General features: G+C 31.4%; 2 protein-coding genes across 3 annotated transcripts; both read right to left on the bottom strand.

Annotated features, from left to right (window-relative positions):
* Positions 1-1,445: 1,445 nt before the first annotated feature.
* Positions 1,446-8,088, bottom strand: LOC105108743 (electron transporter, putative (Protein of unknown function, DUF547)). Of its 2 annotated transcripts, none has more exons than XM_011003177.1 (11): positions 7,760-8,088; positions 6,949-7,024; positions 6,663-6,773; positions 6,468-6,584; positions 5,705-6,052; positions 5,011-5,333; positions 4,368-4,467; positions 4,225-4,284; positions 3,599-3,685; positions 2,733-2,873; positions 1,446-2,132 (listed from the first exon to the last, which is right to left on the bottom strand). In XM_011003177.1, exons 1-11 carry the CDS (start codon positions 7,879-7,881, stop codon positions 1,803-1,805), a joined length of 1,815 nt encoding a protein of 604 aa, XP_011001479.1. In that variant the 5' UTR covers positions 7,882-8,088; the 3' UTR covers positions 1,446-1,802. The 2 variants fall into 2 exon arrangements, with proteins under 2 accessions (XP_011001479.1, XP_011001478.1); XM_011003176.1 differs by having other exon boundaries at positions 5,705-6,058; positions 7,760-8,087.
* A 7,266-nt stretch (positions 8,089-15,354) lies between these two features.
* Positions 15,355-16,179, bottom strand: LOC105108761 (ethylene-responsive transcription factor LEP-like). The gene has a single exon (XM_011003201.1). The coding sequence runs from the start codon at positions 16,177-16,179 to the stop codon at positions 15,355-15,357; it is 825 nt and encodes a 274-aa protein (XP_011001503.1).
* Between the last annotated feature and the right edge of the window lie 827 nt (positions 16,180-17,006).

Below are 17,006 nucleotides of genomic sequence, written 5' to 3'. Positions count from 1 at the left end.
AATGTAGATTCCAACCTTTAATTAATCTACACCCCTGACATGTGTATCTATGTTTATCGCAAGTGTTGTGGAAAAACTAGGGATTTTAAAATTGATTTACACCATTCAATTTTGTAGTGGGCTTGTGATTTTCATACCAAAAGTGCAATATTATTATTTGTGTGCTATCTATATGGTATATAGGTAATGTGTTATTCCAAGATATGGCTGCACCTTGGACCAAAAAAATTTTTAGAATGTAAAAAATATACATTCAAATAGACATATTTATTTTTTTGTATTATTATTAAACTTGATTTAACAATTTAAAATTAAAAAATCAAATAAAAAAACAATCCATCCTATTTAATTTATCAAACTCGTGATTCTAATTATGAATGTAAAATAAAAAAAATATATTAGAGAGAAAAAACAAATAACCAATAACAAAAAGCTCACATGCATGCCTTGAGAGAAACTCGAATGTTTAGACTAGGTTTTTTTTCCATCCCTTCTTCTTTTTTTTTGAAGAAAAAGTTGATAAACAATAGGTTATATATCAAATTAAAGTTAATATTACTCTCACCAGTGTTTAAACTCACAATATTTGAATAAAACATGCCTATCAACTAAGCCACATACAAGGTTATTATTAAAGTAAAAAAAGTGTGTGTGTGTGTATATCTGGCTCATTGTTTACATAAATAATTAAATTAACCACGCGCCATTTAATTGTTCTCTTTAATGTTAACCAGAATTGTAGAACCATAAAAAGCTAAGAAACATTTGATGCCAGAGATTATGTTATGATGATCATATATTTGGTTTCACATGACTAACAATTCATCTTAATCCATGTGCATTAATTGCGCGTACCAGATTGAAGATTGAACCCCTGCATGCACTTTCAGAGACAAAACACCTTTTAGTTGCACGTAAAAGCTTGCTGGTTGATCATATTTATCTACATATCATAGATGAAATTCGTGCTTTGAATGAATTAAAGAATATTATTGAAATGTGTTTTGATACATTGAAGGCTAAATTTTACGTCTTAAAAGCTATTTCAAGTTATCCATTAAGACAAAAATTAATTCAAATTGCTTGGTGCACATTTTGCTTAAATATATTCAGAAGAAAGATATTTCTGATTGATTATTTACAATATATAATAAGAAAAAATTAAAGTTTTTCAACGAGAATGATACTAACACGATGCAAGAATGCATTTAATTAGATATATCTCGACAAAAATAAAATATAATTATAGAATGAAATCAAATTTTATTATTAATAGAACTCTAATAGTAAAAAAAATTCTATTGGTGTGGTGTTTATTATATATTGAATTTAATTTCATTTAACTAGGTTGAATTTTTCTCTCTGAAAACAATTATAAATAGATAAAAAAATGAACAATATTCTTATGATGAGGAAAATATTTTTCTATGTATATGTAAAGATGCAAAGAATATCTAAGAAAACAAAGTAATTTGAACACGGTTTCCATTTTGTTAAAGCAACAAACGTGGATCACAGCTAGGCATCACCAGTTAACAGCTCAACCGGGCAATGGCTCATCTCATGGAACCACATGGCGTTGAGCTCATTACAGGGAACAAGTGAAATTGTACTGCATCGGAGAAAATCTAAAACACTGGATTTTTGGACTACAAACTGATATCTAAAATAACCTGATGTACAATAAAATGTGGATCACAGTTACTGATCACGTCCCTCCTTGCCGAGCTAAGCAAGGCTCAATGGCTCCTGATCACAAGGACATTGAAACTCCTCGTCAAGTTAGGCATCTAGAAAGGAATTCATACCCAGCATGGATTCTCTGTTAAGTCCTTTGAGAACACGTACCGGAACCTTGAACTGTAAGGTAACCACTCTACAACTTGAGATGCCTTTTTGTTTGATTTATGATCGATGCATTTCTGTATTGAATCACGGAGCTTATTGTCAACATTTTCAGCGACCCACTTGAGAAGATCATCCAAGTTGATTGAAGCTTCCTTAGCAAACCTTTCCAGCACCTTGGGTAAGAACACTTTTTTTGACTTCCTCACAACCACATTCGTTTCAAGAAACTCTCGTTTAGCGACTTCTAGTTCTTCTTTAACATTTGATGCTGTGTAGACTTTTAGCTGCAAATTAATGTGACAAGCAACAAGTCCTATCACTTGCTATGATATATCAGTTGGCAGGCAATGCGTTTTGCTAGATTATGCATATGACTTCAAACCTCAGGAACGTCCCCATTGGTTGGCTAGATGCTAAGAAATTGAATAAAAAAGTTTATTTAGGGTAGAAACTGAGTTCAAATAAAAACCTAGCTTTTCTGTAAATAGATGTTTCAGTGGACAACATAGCTCTAATCATTATATTCACCTTCACTACTTCCATTATTCTGGGAACATTTCTTCAACAGTTCAAATTTCGTATATAGGGTTTCTGCGTATAATTTTCTAGCCGATGCAGTCAGCCATGTTAGGCAGCACCGTTCAACAGTGCAAGTAGCGGTATTTAAACATTAGACAAAAAAAGAAAAAGAAAAGAAAACATGCGGAACAAAGCTGCATAAATGCTGCAAATTGATAAGGAAAAGACAATATTTGGGACACCATGAAAGAAACAGTTTGGATCAACCAATTTCAAAGCAGCATGTCAATTTCAAACTTGTAATTTATCCATTGCAACAAAATGAATACTTGTAAAAGAAAAAAGTAATGCATGTGAGGAGTTACCGCGGGATCAGAAAAGGCACCGGTGCAGAGGGAAAAGCAGACTAGTGCTTGGGCATCTGATGGACCAAATTTGGAACTAATAAGTTGCCTTTCTTCACCAGATTTTTTCCTCAAGGCAGTGGAAAGAATGGTCTCAAACCACTGTAATCCATACAAAAGCAGATAAAAGTGTTTAGGGGAATTTCATTCCACCAAAGAAGACACGTTTGAGAAAATTAAAACATTAATACTACCGTTAATGATAGAGAAATAAGGATGTATGGATAATGAATCGAGTAAAACTACCTCAAGGACCTATTAACTCAGAAGTAACTGATGGATTCTTAACGCTTACAAGAGATAAGAATAAACTTCACTCTAATTGATCCAAAGCAGTAACCTAAGAATTTTTTCTTGATCAGATATGTGAGATTGAAAACTGAAATCATGGCTTTTTGATAAGATGTGTGCAACCCAAAAAAGTGCAGCTGATTCTTAGGTTAAAAGTGTAAACAGGGCTTGTGGCAGAACAGCATGGTAAAGCCATTGGCATTCAAACAATAGACTGCAATCACCATGCAGCCCTTCTAAAGAAGGAGAAGACTCGGGTGTAAATTCTCAAGATGCCTGTAAAAAGAATCAAGTCTAATGCAATATCAAAATAAAACTGCACATATTAAGAGGTTCTTTTGGTAATGACTCTGATGTCTTCATGCAAGAGAAAAAACCATCAGATTCCAGGTAAGAAATCTTAAACGATAGATATGACGGACCAAGCAACGCCAGGAAAGAGCTGATAGGCTCAAATATATTCAATTATTGACAATTCCTAGACAGTGTTAGCCTAATCCATGGATTCTTCTAAATAATGAAAGCAAAGTGCATACCCTTCCAACTCGGGGTGTACGGAGGCAAAATATTGACTGCTCTATGGAATTTGCACTAATGATATGGCCGCCAATGTTGTAAGCAGCCTGCACTATACAGAAAAGCCCGTCAATTTTCATTCCCCATAAAGAGTATCCAACAATTTCGGAAAAAAGAAGAAGAAATGGGAGGAAGCCACAGAAACCATGCACAACACTTCATAGTTTCTCTCCATGTCCTAAAGTGGAACTTTGGTACATTGGTCCCACTACTAGTTACTCCAACAGGTTTAGATTAAAAGGACATGGTTTGACATTTAATTTCTATGCACCCACAACTCGACAATGGATGCAAGAACACAGTCCACAAAAGAGATTTATATGTAACGGAATTTCATAGACATTTTTTTGTTGCTTTTGCCGCCAATGGTGATCATCCACTGGAATTTACTTGAAAGATTTCTTTGAGCAAACCACTAGCATAATCAGAAACAGGACTGGGTGACGGACTTCTTTACAAAGTGCAGTTTCACATGCTTAAGCTGCCAGTGCTGCTGTGATAACATTGCCACATGACTATCAGTCTATTAATTTGATTTCCGTCAATGGCCAATTGTACTTCGACATAAAACAAAAAAGTGCACTACCTTGTGAAACAAGGCTAACCTCCTAAGAGAGCTGTGGGGAATTCCATATGCTAAATGTGCCTGGCAAAGAAAAAAGAACATCTTATATAAAATAATAATTAGATAGGTAATCCAGAACAAACAACCAGTCATCCGATTATTACATGCATAACAAGCGAATTATACACATTGATCCAAAATGCAGTTTTCGCACTGTTTTCCATCCGAGTCACTGTCACCCTTTCCAGTTGCTCCAATAGAACTCTGAAATTGGAAGGATGAAAAAAAAATTATAGCTTCGCCCTATCATTTTGAGATAGAATCTACTTAAATGGCATGAGGATAGCATAAAAAACAAATCCAAGTGTGCCCGTAGTCCTATCTAAATATATTGCACCAAGAACCGGATTCCACTCTGGGTACTGTAACATTGTAGTAGATGCATGCGTGCATTATCCATATCCAAAATTTTTCAGCACTACATTCTATATGTGTCAGTCTTCTAACTCTAAAATTTTATAGTTTCCAAGTATACATGCGAAAATACACAAAATACAGGGGAGAGGATGGGATGTTGCAAAAAATATCAATTTAAATCGGCAGAGATACATACAGCATATAACACTTCATATTTTCTTGAGCAAGTATGACCTAAATTTAATTTGGGGTTGCAAACACTGAAGCTTAAACAGAGTATCCAAGGTTCTTCCAATTCATCTTCTAATGGACACATTCACTTCTGGAGGAGGAAAGGGATATATTGTTTACTTTGTTCTCCTTTTTCATAACTAGGAATTGAAAACTCACCTATAATTGTTGATGGCATAAGATGCACGAGAGAACTGGCTTTTATCATTTGATATCCAAGATATTTCTACCATGGATTTGCAAGACCAATCTCGATCCTCTCCGACACCACGTCCGGGAAGTATAACATTTGTGGAAGACCTTGACAATAAAGGTGATCTGTTTTTTCCAGGAGCTACAGATTCTGCACTGCGGAGCCAGTAATATACTGCAGCCATACACCTGACCATCTCTTCAGACAACTTGCTGGGGCACTGATAAAGATGATCTTTCAGAGTTTGCAGCACAGAAGTTTTCTCTGCGGCTGGTACTCTCTCATGAACCTGGAAATAGTTACAATGAAAAGGTTTAGAGTTTAGATAACAAATGGAATGACATGAAAAAAACACAGTAACCTGATTGCCTGAAGCACAGGAAACTTTTACAACATATGCACGAAGAGCAAATGAACCCCTTTATTTCATTTTTCTGATCATGAAAGATCACGTGGAATAGATCAAAGACCAGTAACCAGAAGGGGAAAAAAAATTTATATAAGTAACGAAGGGAAAGGTTAGAGAGTAATCTGTACAAATCAAATGTTCTAATTATGCTTCTCGTGATATTGATGAGCCGCTTATTTTATAAAGATCATTTCAGGGGAAGAAAAAACATTGAATAACTACACTAACGTACTTGCACATACATATCTTACCTTAACCAGGTTGTAACAGTTCTTCTCAGAATGAATGCCACTTTTTCCATGGGATGATGGAGCATCACTGGCTTTAGGGGTTCTTTTCCCTGACTCAGCTGGTGAAACTAGAGCTTGCAAAGGTCGTAAAGGGAACTTTTTTGAGGAGCAGAAGGCACTTGAGATAACACTTGGGTGTTTCCTGGATGCATGCTTTATATGGGCAGGAGACGGCATACCTGAGTTTTGTTTAGATGGTGCCTGGCTAACACAACTTTCAAAAACATTCCTGTAGATGGAGAGCATTTGCTGCTCACGGTTTGCAACCTCTTCTTCTAGTAACTCAATCTCTGCAATCAACTCTTTTGTCTGGCACTAACCAATAATTTGCAGGTCATTTCCAAGCTCACCGTATCACAACTCGTGAATTTAATTGGACGAACATGAAGCAAATACATGTTGATCTAACCAACTTCGAGAATGCATGCGGTTGATAGTCAATGTATGGGAGAACAATGCATATGCTATCGAGTACAAAGCCTCAGCATTTTCAAAATGGAGCATCTCAAAACAATTAAACTATAACATATCCTGAACACTGAAATTGAAATGCACGACAGGTTTTGCTATGGTTGGATAGAAATCTTCTTCACACCTTGGTATAACTTCGTATTGTTTTTGCATCCATATGTTAATTAAAATATGAAATCACGTTTGTCTTTTTGATATTAGTTGCTCCAAATTCAATTGAGTTGGGAATTCATCCTCTCAAAGATGAAGTTACCTGAGTAGAAAAATGCCTATGACCAGGAGATAAAGTACTAGAAACTCGGCCCATTGATTTCTCGAGCACCATGCGAATAGATTTCTCCTGCTGCAATCGTAATTGCAACTGCTCAATCTGCAAGCCAGTTTTGTGGATAAAACCAGATTCAAACTTACATACATAAAGGAAGCAGACATCTAATTCAGTGCTTACATCTTTTTCCAAGGAGGCTCGGTGGTTAGATGAAGCATTTTTGTCGTTACAAATAGGGTGATCATGGAGAGGACTTTGTGTTCTATGAGCCCTTGTTGACGGTGGCAACATCTGTTATATTCAGGGGAAAAACTGGTGGTAAGCTATCTCGTTGTATTTTCCTTAAAATGCATGGTTCTAAGCTTTGATCATCTAACAAGTTTAATTTCTCCGTAACTTGCAAGTAAAAACGATAAAATGGGACTAAAACAAAACAAATTAAAAGTGGGAAAACTTTCAGTCTCACATGAATTTCATTCTGGTCTTTCTTTAAGGAATGCAAAACTCGACCCCCTGAAATGACTGAGTTCCTTTCAGATGCACTGAAATGAAATGCCAGAAGGTCAAAAAGATGAATAAGATCATTGCATTATTTAATATATTGAACATATAAAATCATAACTGCATTGATTGCAGAAATAATTTTTGTGGTAAAGCTACCTATCATTCATAGGATCATTCCGATAGTCCTATGTTTTTCATTTTAAAACCGCTGAGAGTTCAAAGGAAAACTAGAAACCGGAAAAACTATCAAGTCAAGACAAAGTGAAAGAGCGTATCTTGTTGTTGCCATCTATCATTCCCTTTCCAGTGCCTGAAGAAACTCGTTGATTCTATCACTTACCTTCTTAGAGTTTATTGTGTGGAACATACAATTAGCCCTTACCACTAATAAAAACCTTCATAGTAATTAGCTCAAGCGAACTCAATTATTCCTGGTCCCTACAACAAGAGAATATATGTTTCCTTTTCCATCATTAATCAACTCTTAGATCCCAAAATTTCCATTCCATCGATGAAGTTGAACTTAAAATCTTCTTATTCATATCCGAACCCACACAGAATTCAAAAGATCATCTCCTTCCCCAAATTCAATTTTCTGGAAGAAAAAAAAAGAATACCAAGAATCTAAGACAAGATCTTTCAATACACTAGCCAGCTTTGAGTCAGCATGTCATGGACAACAATGACTCATAACAAATGACAAATAAAAAGAAGAAGCAAAAATAGTAAACTATATATATATATATATATATATATATATATGTAAACCGTGCCTTTTAGAGCGCCTGTGTTGTACATGACTGCGCGGAGGTGGCCAAGAGCCTCCATTTTCTCTATTTTGGGCTCTTTCTCCATCCCCATCTACACTCAAACCATCCATTTCACTATTCCTCATAAACGCACCACAAAATGGATATTAACATGTAACAAATAGTGTAACTCGAAATGGGAAACAGGAGTTTGGAAAGATGTTTTAAAATGGGCATTTATGATTGTATAAAGATGAAACTTTGAAGGCGGAACCTAAATAATACTAGAATTACTGTGCTCATCAAACAGTACTACCACAAACAATTTGGGGACCATGAATATAGTTTTCTGCAACATAATTCAATTCAAGCACTTTCTAGTTGTTGGGTGCATTTACTATATGACTCTCTCTATATTTATTTCACCTGATCATCCTGTCTCTCACTGCCTACGCAGTGCAGAGGACCGTTGGGAGAGGCCTGAAAAAGGACTACGGATTGTATATTTTTTCTCTTTTTGAAATAGAACACGTCGATGCGGTGATTTTCAGTAGATTATTTTTTAAAATATTTTTTATTTAAAAAGATATTAAAAATATTTTTAATTAATTTATTTTTTATATTAATACATTAAAATTATTTAAAAACATTAAAAAAAATCATTAAAAAATAAATTAAATTTTAACAAAAGAACAAATTAAAACTAACACCTAAACATTTTATCTCAAAATCATTGATAGTAGTCCATTAGCCCTGGTATGCCACGGGCAAACCAATTTTTTTAACATGTAAAAGAAAAATAAAAGGTGGAGAGATTTTATTTTAATGTTATTAAACTCGAGTAAGAAGATAAATTTTAAAATTCTTTAATTTAGATCTTTTTTTAGCATGAAAACTATATAAAAATTATCTTAATGTGAATTGGTTTATTTAATAAGTTTTTTTAAAAAACCAAATCACTAGCTTTTATTTTTAAAAACTAATGTTGATAAAATAAAAAACAATAAGACAAAAAATAAAAAGAAATATTGGACCGCATCAACTTTTAAAACTCATAACTAGAGGTATTAGACTAGAAATATTATACATGAAAAACAAAAGATAAAACTCGATCTTTAATAAACTTTACATTGAATAATGACTTATCACTATTATTATCATTATTACTATTATTATTTTTATTAATATTATTATAATTATTATCACTGCTGCTACTACTACTATTTACTATTACTAACATTACCATCATTTTTATTATTATCTCTATTGTTATTATTATTGTTACAATTATTATTATTATTACTATTTTTAATAATAATAATAATAATAACTATAAAATTATTAATACTATTATTAGCATTATTAATATCTTCACCATCACCATTACCACCAACATTATTATTATCATTTGATTATTACTACTATTAGTATTACTAATACTATAAATTATGTTATTATTATTATTATTATTAGCCCTATTAGAATTATTATTATCTATTATTGTCATCATCACTATTATCAATTAATATCATAACCACCATTGTTACCATCATAATAAATCATCATCATCATAGCTACTAACATTATTATTTGTTACTATTTTTATTATCATTCCTATTAATATTATTATTACTATTATTATCACAATAATTACTATCATTGCAATTATTATTATCATCATAAAAAACTATTATTGCTATCACATTTATTATTATTATTAATACTATTATTATTTTTATTGTTACCATTATTATTATTACTATTATTATTTTTATTGTTACTACTTTTATTATTATTGTTGTTGTTGTTGTTGTTGTTGTTGTTGTTGTTGTCACTATTATTATTATATTTATTATCATTAATAATATTATTATCACAATTATCACCGTTATTATCATTATCACCATAATAATAAACTATTATTATTACCATTATCATTAACATTATTATCACTATTATTAATATTATTAGTAATATTGTTAGTATTATTTTCATTATTACTATTACTATTATCATTATTACAACTACAATAATTATTATTAATAGTATCATTACTATCACTATTACTATTATTACTATAACTATTATTATTATTATTAATAAAATAATAAAAATTATAAACTTGATTTGAAAGATAAAATTAAAAATCATAAAAATTTTAACAAAAAAGGCCATGCAAAAAAAAAAAAGAGAAATCAAAATTAGAAATACCAAATCAAAAAATATTATATATACAAGTTAGAATTGAGAGATTAAGTTGCACCTTACCTTAAATAGGATATTTTAAAGTTATGTTCTTTTTTTTTTTAGCATAACTAATTTCTTACTTCAAAATATTTAAGATACCGATTATGATTTTTAGTAATTAAAAAAAACTAGACGACAACATATTTTTTTATTTTACCTTTATTTATATAATTAGTTCAACAAGATATCTTCCGTGACAAAATATTCCGCAATTTAAGTCTAAGCTTTATTTGTTAAATTTTTAGGATAATATACTCAATATGCTTTAGACATATTTTATGCTTATTAGCTTAAATATATTAATGTGTGTTTATCATTTACATGATTTATGATTTATATATGTATATATATTATTTTACAATTCATACATCATCCATCTTATTTATTCATTATTTTTTGAATTGAATATTATTTTACACTTATTGCCTTATTACATAACATCTTCTTCCACACATTTTTTTATTAGTTATCATTGGTAAATTAATGGTTCCGAATAAATTATGCTTCATTCTAGTATTCATGTTACCTTATATTCTTGTTCAAAATTTATATAGTCAATTCTAGTATTCATGTTACCTTATATTCTTATTCAAAATTTATATAGTCATGATTAGTAGTTAATAAGATTTTATCCAATTTATATTATTCATACCTTATAGGTCTCAAGGTAACCTTTTAAAGTTTATTTTATGAGGTAATGAGAGATCCTTTTCAAAGTTTATTTTTTTTATGTCTATATTAACCATATCTTTTTTTTTCTTTCTTCCTGTCCTTCAATTCAATGCCAACTTTTTCAAATAACTAGATTCGTCGCTATAATTTATTACCCTTCGCATTTGATATTTGTCCTTTTTATTAATTTTTATTTTATTTTAAAAAAGTTAACAAAGTTATAAATATTTTTCAATCTCACTCTCTTTTAATTTTTAATCTTTAAGATTTGCTCATTATAATTTTTTTATTTTTAATAAGCTATAAAATTATATTTTTTTTTCAATTTCACCCATTTTCATTTTCTTATCTCTCAAACTTGATCCTCATTTTTTTATTATTTATTTTATTTTAAAATATTTTTTAGGTTTTTTTTCCCTATCAAATTTGATTTTTATTTTTTTTACTGCTATCTTTTTTTCTTTGGTAGATTTTTTAAATTAATAATTTTTTTTCATGATTTCATCATTTAAAATTGAATTGGTTGAGAATTAAACTTTTTAATTGAACTTGGTTCAAGGATTTCATGATTTTTATAGTCATGGGGTTTGGAAGTTAACCTGAGTTAACTTATATCTTTTACATTGCTTTTCCAAATTAAATCTTTTTTTTTCTTTCAAACATGAGTTAACATTGTTTGATTAAGCTTTATAATATTATTCAATTTGCTTTCAAACATATCCACCCTGGTATCACGACTAGGTTTGAGATTTTATATTTTGACCCGAGTGGGCTCGGATTGAGTCTTTTATCTTTTTAAGTTATATTTTTTTCCTTAATTTTCATCCTTTAACATTTTATTTGCTAAAAATTGAGCTTCACCCTCTTTTTTTGTGAAGTTATTGTATTCTCATTTGATTTATCAAGATTTGGTATTTTAATTTTTTTTCTATTTTTTCTATGAGATTATATAAATTTTATGTCTATAGTTACAAAGGTTGCAAGTTAATCTTATTTAACTAAGTTTTTTCTTGTTTTTTTTCCTCTTCATCATTGAATTGTTTAATAATTTGGGTTGACTTAGATGAAGTTCTTTTAACATTATATATATATTTTTTTACTATTATTGTTGTATTAGTGTATTAATTATATTATTTAAATTATAAATTGAAGATTTTAAGATTTTTTTACATTGAAAAAGCATTTTACCCGCTGCTAATAGCAGGCTAGAAATCTAGTTTTCCTCTGTTTTGGATAGACGGACATGGCCAAGGTCAACCCATAGTTCCTGTATGAAAAAAGTTGTATTTCCCCTGAACACCTTTATAAACATTTCTCAGATTATATATTAAGTTTTCCTCCATGCTTATAAATATCGGCGTGGCTTCACAATACCAATCAATAACCTAGTCCTGTGTTGTGCTCAAAACGAAAGACAATCACAAATCGAGTCCACACATATTATAAGTTCTTTTACTTGTTTTATTAGGGGCTAATCTGCAAGATCGCTATCCAAGGAATCACTAGATTGAGTGCATAAAAGCAGCCTTACCTTCTCACATGTTTTATTGAAACTGGTACTCCGGGGACCATCTTCGACGACAGAGGTCATGCCCAAGAAGCCTAGCCGCTTCTATAATCTTTGCCTGAGCTTCCAGGCTCGCATGGCGTTTGAGCGACGAAAGCAGAAAGTTGCCCTGTCTAACCTGAATTTCTTACGCTTCTTCATTAATGGAGTGGAAAATATTGGAAGCTGATTGGCTCTAGGAGAGCCCCACCACCGACCATGCCGTATAGTAGATGAGAAGTTAAGGAGTACCTTGTCTGAGATGATGTACACAATAAATACATTAGACATGCATGTACTGTCCAAAGAAAATGAAAAAATAAATATATAAATAAATAAAGAAAAGGAAAGATACACTTACGATGAGTATCTGTTCTGAATTGCATAAATATCCAAAAAGAGAAATATATAGATAGGTCTATCAGTGAAGAAATATTATACTTTTTTATATTTTAATCATATTTATAACAATAAAAAAAAATCAAAATACAAGATAAATCAAAAATGAATTTGCCATATCAACGATTCCATAAGCTCAAATATGAGATTTCAATCTAAATAAATCTTTTTATTTATCACATATGTTGCTATTCCCTGGGCTAACAAAAATTTTATGAACAAATCAAGTTCGCCATTTTTTCTCAAGGATGAACCTTGTAAAGTTTTATCATGTCTGCCTTTTGGCTCCAATCGTCGATAGAAATATGTTTTTTTTTGTTTTTTTAAAAAAAAACTTAGATAGGAGCGCGTCTAATTGCTAGGTCTGCCTAGCTCTAAAGAAATATGGTTACATTTCTATTAATTTTATTTTTTTGTTTTTGCAGTTGGAAAGTATTTTTATAAAATTTTAATTTTTTTCTTTTAAATTAATTTTTTTTTATGATTTAGATTATGTTATTTTAATGTAATGATATCAATTATAAATTTTAAAAAAAATAAAAAATACATTGAAAAAAATTGTTATTATAATATTATACGGGTTCTTAATTATTTCTCCAAACATCTTATCACAATTTTTTTATTATTTTAATGAATAATCTGATCTTTTGGATAATTAAAAAGATACAAAAATAATTTTTTTCCCCTTTTCAAGCAACAACATAGAATTTAATACCAATTACTAAAATTTTATATTTTTATAAAACATATATAATAATTGAATAAATATATGGGTCGGGACGCCCGAGGCCTGAATACGAACAGTCGGCTGCGCAGGACCAAGAACTTGATTGCAAAAAGACTTATTTGACAGACGCGTTCAGGTTCTTGAAGATGGTATGCACATGTTTCCAACCTTTCAAGCTATTTAGCCGAGTTCGAAATGACAAAGAGAAAAGGCTAATTAACATTGTCAACAGAGATCATATCAATCCATATATTTCTAAAACTAGAGTTATAACTTTACATATTTTATAAACAGCAATATTCCTATAATTAATCGAACTTTATGTTGAACCGTTTAAACTGTAAATATGAATTAATTAGAAATCACTATAATTAAATGAGATTTACTCCCTAAAATGTGGTTTTTCTTAAAAAAAAATTCAGTAGTATTTATTTTATATATTTACCCGTATTGGATATAAAAATATTTGTGTTCAAATATGATTAAAATGCCTTTAAATCTAAAATATTTCTAAATAGAATTTTAATTTAAAATAACTCGTTACAAAGTTTTAATACAAAGAAAACATAAATTAAATACCAGTGTTCTTAATGACATGTGATAATCACTACTTTCTACCATATTTATTTGTGTATTTTATTGAAAGAAATTCTAATTTATGGGCAATTCATGATAAGAAACTGAAAGCAGATAGTTCTGACGATGATGATGATATGTGATAAGAAACTGAAAGCAGATAGTTCTGATGATGATGATATCAAAATGGCTCAAATGGTTTGCTCCATTGCAAATCGTGAAGAGTGCATGGCCTGCGCAAGTTAAAGGTTTGATTTAGGAGCTAGAAAAGATGTGATTATGGTTCTGGCTCTTCTGGATGCTAGAAGACGCAGGAGGATTATGATATGGTGGCTAGGCAACCTCTGTTAGGTGTTGCTTTCAGAGGACTTTTGTTTATGGGTTAAATCCAACCCAATACAATTACACACACACACATGCACACACAGACGTACGTTTAATGATCCAACCCAATACAATTACACACACACACACACAGACGTACGTTTAATGTTTGTGGAGCGTAATCCTGCTACCAATGGTTCAATGTGTTAAGCTCATGAATTTGGTTGCTGAAGCTGCACTTTTTCTTTTTTTTTTAAAAAAAAGCTGCACTTTAAATGTGTTAAATGTTGTGTTTTCAATTTCGGTCGGAATAAAATAGAATTGACAGTTACCTACACAAAAAATGGGGTATGTGATTTCAACGAAGAGTACAATTTGGCAATGCGGACATTGATAAACAAGTAGATTATTGAAAGAGAAATTGTCATAAACCAAACTAGCTGTAATCAACAATTTTTTGGGTTAGGAATTTGTTTCTGAAAGCCGTAGACATGAAGTTTAGTAACGACAACTTTCTTGAAGCAAAATAAAACAACTTGAAAATTTATTTGTATCGTTAAAAAAGTTATTCGCCAGTCAAATGTTTCAACTTGATTTTGGGAGAGGGAGAGTAAATCATACAATATTGAAAAAATAAAGAAAGCTTACATATACACATTAGATACAGTGTGATGTGGGATGCCAAAGCAAACAAATGGGCTCCTGGGATAGATAAACTCACTACAAAATTCTATTGCAAAGTTAGAAACACATTAGATACAAGTCCTACTTCATCACTGATTTCTTGACCACAAACAGTTCCTTAAATTTTTAATCTGCTGTGCCAGATGAGTTCCTTAATCGTTACATATACACACCATCGATAATTGATCGTCTCTCTGTTTCAGGATTAATGGAGAAACAATCTTCGCTCTGTCACCATCTTTCTTCAATGCCAAGGCTCTGGCATTGACTGATCAAGAAAGCGTTGAATGTCACGTTAAAACATGAAAACAAAGAATGCACCTGCAAAACCCAGAAACTGAAATTCGATGAGAGTGAAAGATTCAACTGCTTTGAGCCTTTCTTGTCAGTATCCAAGTGGCAAGATCAAGAACCAAGAGCAAGCCAAATCAGTTTCAGTGCTAGCTAGAAAAAATAAGCAGAGGAGCCCAAATCAAAACCATCTGGTACCATATCTGAGACTGGGGGCATCCTGCTAAAAAGTGGACTGTGCACATACTCTCCAGAATCAAACGCGAAATACGAACCACTACTACTCCCCACTGACTCAAACCCACTAGTCATTGTTGTCTGGTCCTCAAAACCCATCAACCCCGAAGTTGACGAATCAGTCCAACTACATTGACTCATATTATAATCCGAACTGTGAGATATATTGGAAGGAAACTCATGAGGAAGCACATTGTTTTGAATAGCATGTTTTAGTTGTTGATTATAGGTATTATTACTGGAGCAGCTCCAAAAACCTCCACCAGATGTCATTGAAGAAAACCCCTCTTCCAAATGGCATTGGGAGCTAAAATCCTGGTTGAAAATGGGAGTCGAGTCCGGCTGATGATCATGAGAGGGAGGGACATTGATGAATAATGAAGACAAGTTGTTGTTATGATCACTATGTTGCTGGTGTTGCTGCTGCTGTAGAGATTGTTGTTCATCAGGGGAAATAATGGATGTGACATAAGAACCAGCAGGCATGTCAGAGTAAACAAAGTTTGTGCGAGCACGAGAACCACGCATGGAGCGAGCGGCTCTGTCATAGGCCAAGGCAGCTTCCTCAGCAGTGTCAAAGGTGCCTAGCCAATGCCTTTCCTTTGATGATGGGTCTCTTATCTCTGCTGCATATCTTCCCCATGGCCTTCTCCTAACACCTAGAAACCTTAATCCAGTACCTGGTTCCTGCTGTACTTGTTGAGGTTGCTTCTTTTTTCTGTTTGATGAAGATGGATTCATGCTGCCAAGGTTTCTTTTTTTTCTTTCTAAGATGATAGAGAGGAAGTTAAGGAACTAGAAAGAGAATTTGCAAGAGTGATGCATGTACTTCCTTTTCTCTCTCTTGACTACTGGGTTGGTCGATGTCATCTTGTTGCCTCTCGTTGTTCAGGTCAGTGGTTTATATAAGAGAGCACGCTCATTCCTCTTTACAGAATTTGCCCTCGATATCTTCAGTTTTTCCTAACATGCCTTCATCTAACAAATGGGCCTGCTTGTATATATATATATATATATAAAGAAGTAAATATAATTATTCAATGAAATTTCTATTTGTTTGCTTGCAAGGAGAGAAAAACTCATATACAATCGTAGTTGTTTTTGAACTGATTTTTAACTTTAAATTGTTATTTTTAGATTGTAGTAATATTTTAATATTAAAAATAAATTTTAAAAAATATATATCATTTTGATGTATTTATAAAATAAAATAATATAAAAAATAATTTTTATTATATTTTTTAGGCATTCTTTAAAATTTAGGTCAAGAGGAATCAATTCCAACTAAATCAATGACATATATTTGTTTAATCTATGATGCCCATACATACAAACTTAAATATAATGTTACTTTTTTACCATTAACATGTAATAATCAATAAATATATGAAAAAAATCTAAATAAGAAGACTCATATATATTTTAAAACTAAACCATAGCCTAACGAGACTTCAAATTTTAATTGCCAATAGTCTTTCTTGATAGTTTTTGAAAAGCCATTCGTTTAATTTCTTAGCTATGATATAATATGTTGGAATATTTCAGAAATCAAACAAACACAAATTTAT

Source organism: Populus euphratica, unplaced genomic scaffold, assembly GCF_000495115.2.
Source record: "Populus euphratica unplaced genomic scaffold, PopEup_1.0 scaffold427.1, whole genome shotgun sequence".
In the NCBI taxonomy this organism is placed as follows: Eukaryota; Viridiplantae; Streptophyta; class Magnoliopsida; order Malpighiales; family Salicaceae; genus Populus; species Populus euphratica.
Note: the sequence above shows the minus strand (reverse complement) of the source record. Positions and strands in the feature narration are given on the sequence as shown.

Coding starts and splice junctions, on each gene's coding strand:
- LOC105108743 (XM_011003176.1), bottom strand. CDS start 7,881: ATGAGGAATAGTGAAATGGATGGTTTGAGTGTAGATGGGGATGGAGAA. Junction 5,334..5,704: donor ACTGTTACAACCTGGTTAAG/GTAAGATATGTA, acceptor AACTATTTCCAG/GTTCATGAGAGAGTACCAGC. Junction 3,686..4,224: donor GGTTAGCCTTGTTTCACAAG/GTAGTGCACTTT, acceptor TGTATAGTGCAG/GCTGCTTACAACATTGGCGG.
- LOC105108761 (XM_011003201.1), bottom strand. CDS start 16,179: ATGAATCCATCTTCATCAAACAGAAAAAAGAAGCAACCTCAACAAGTA.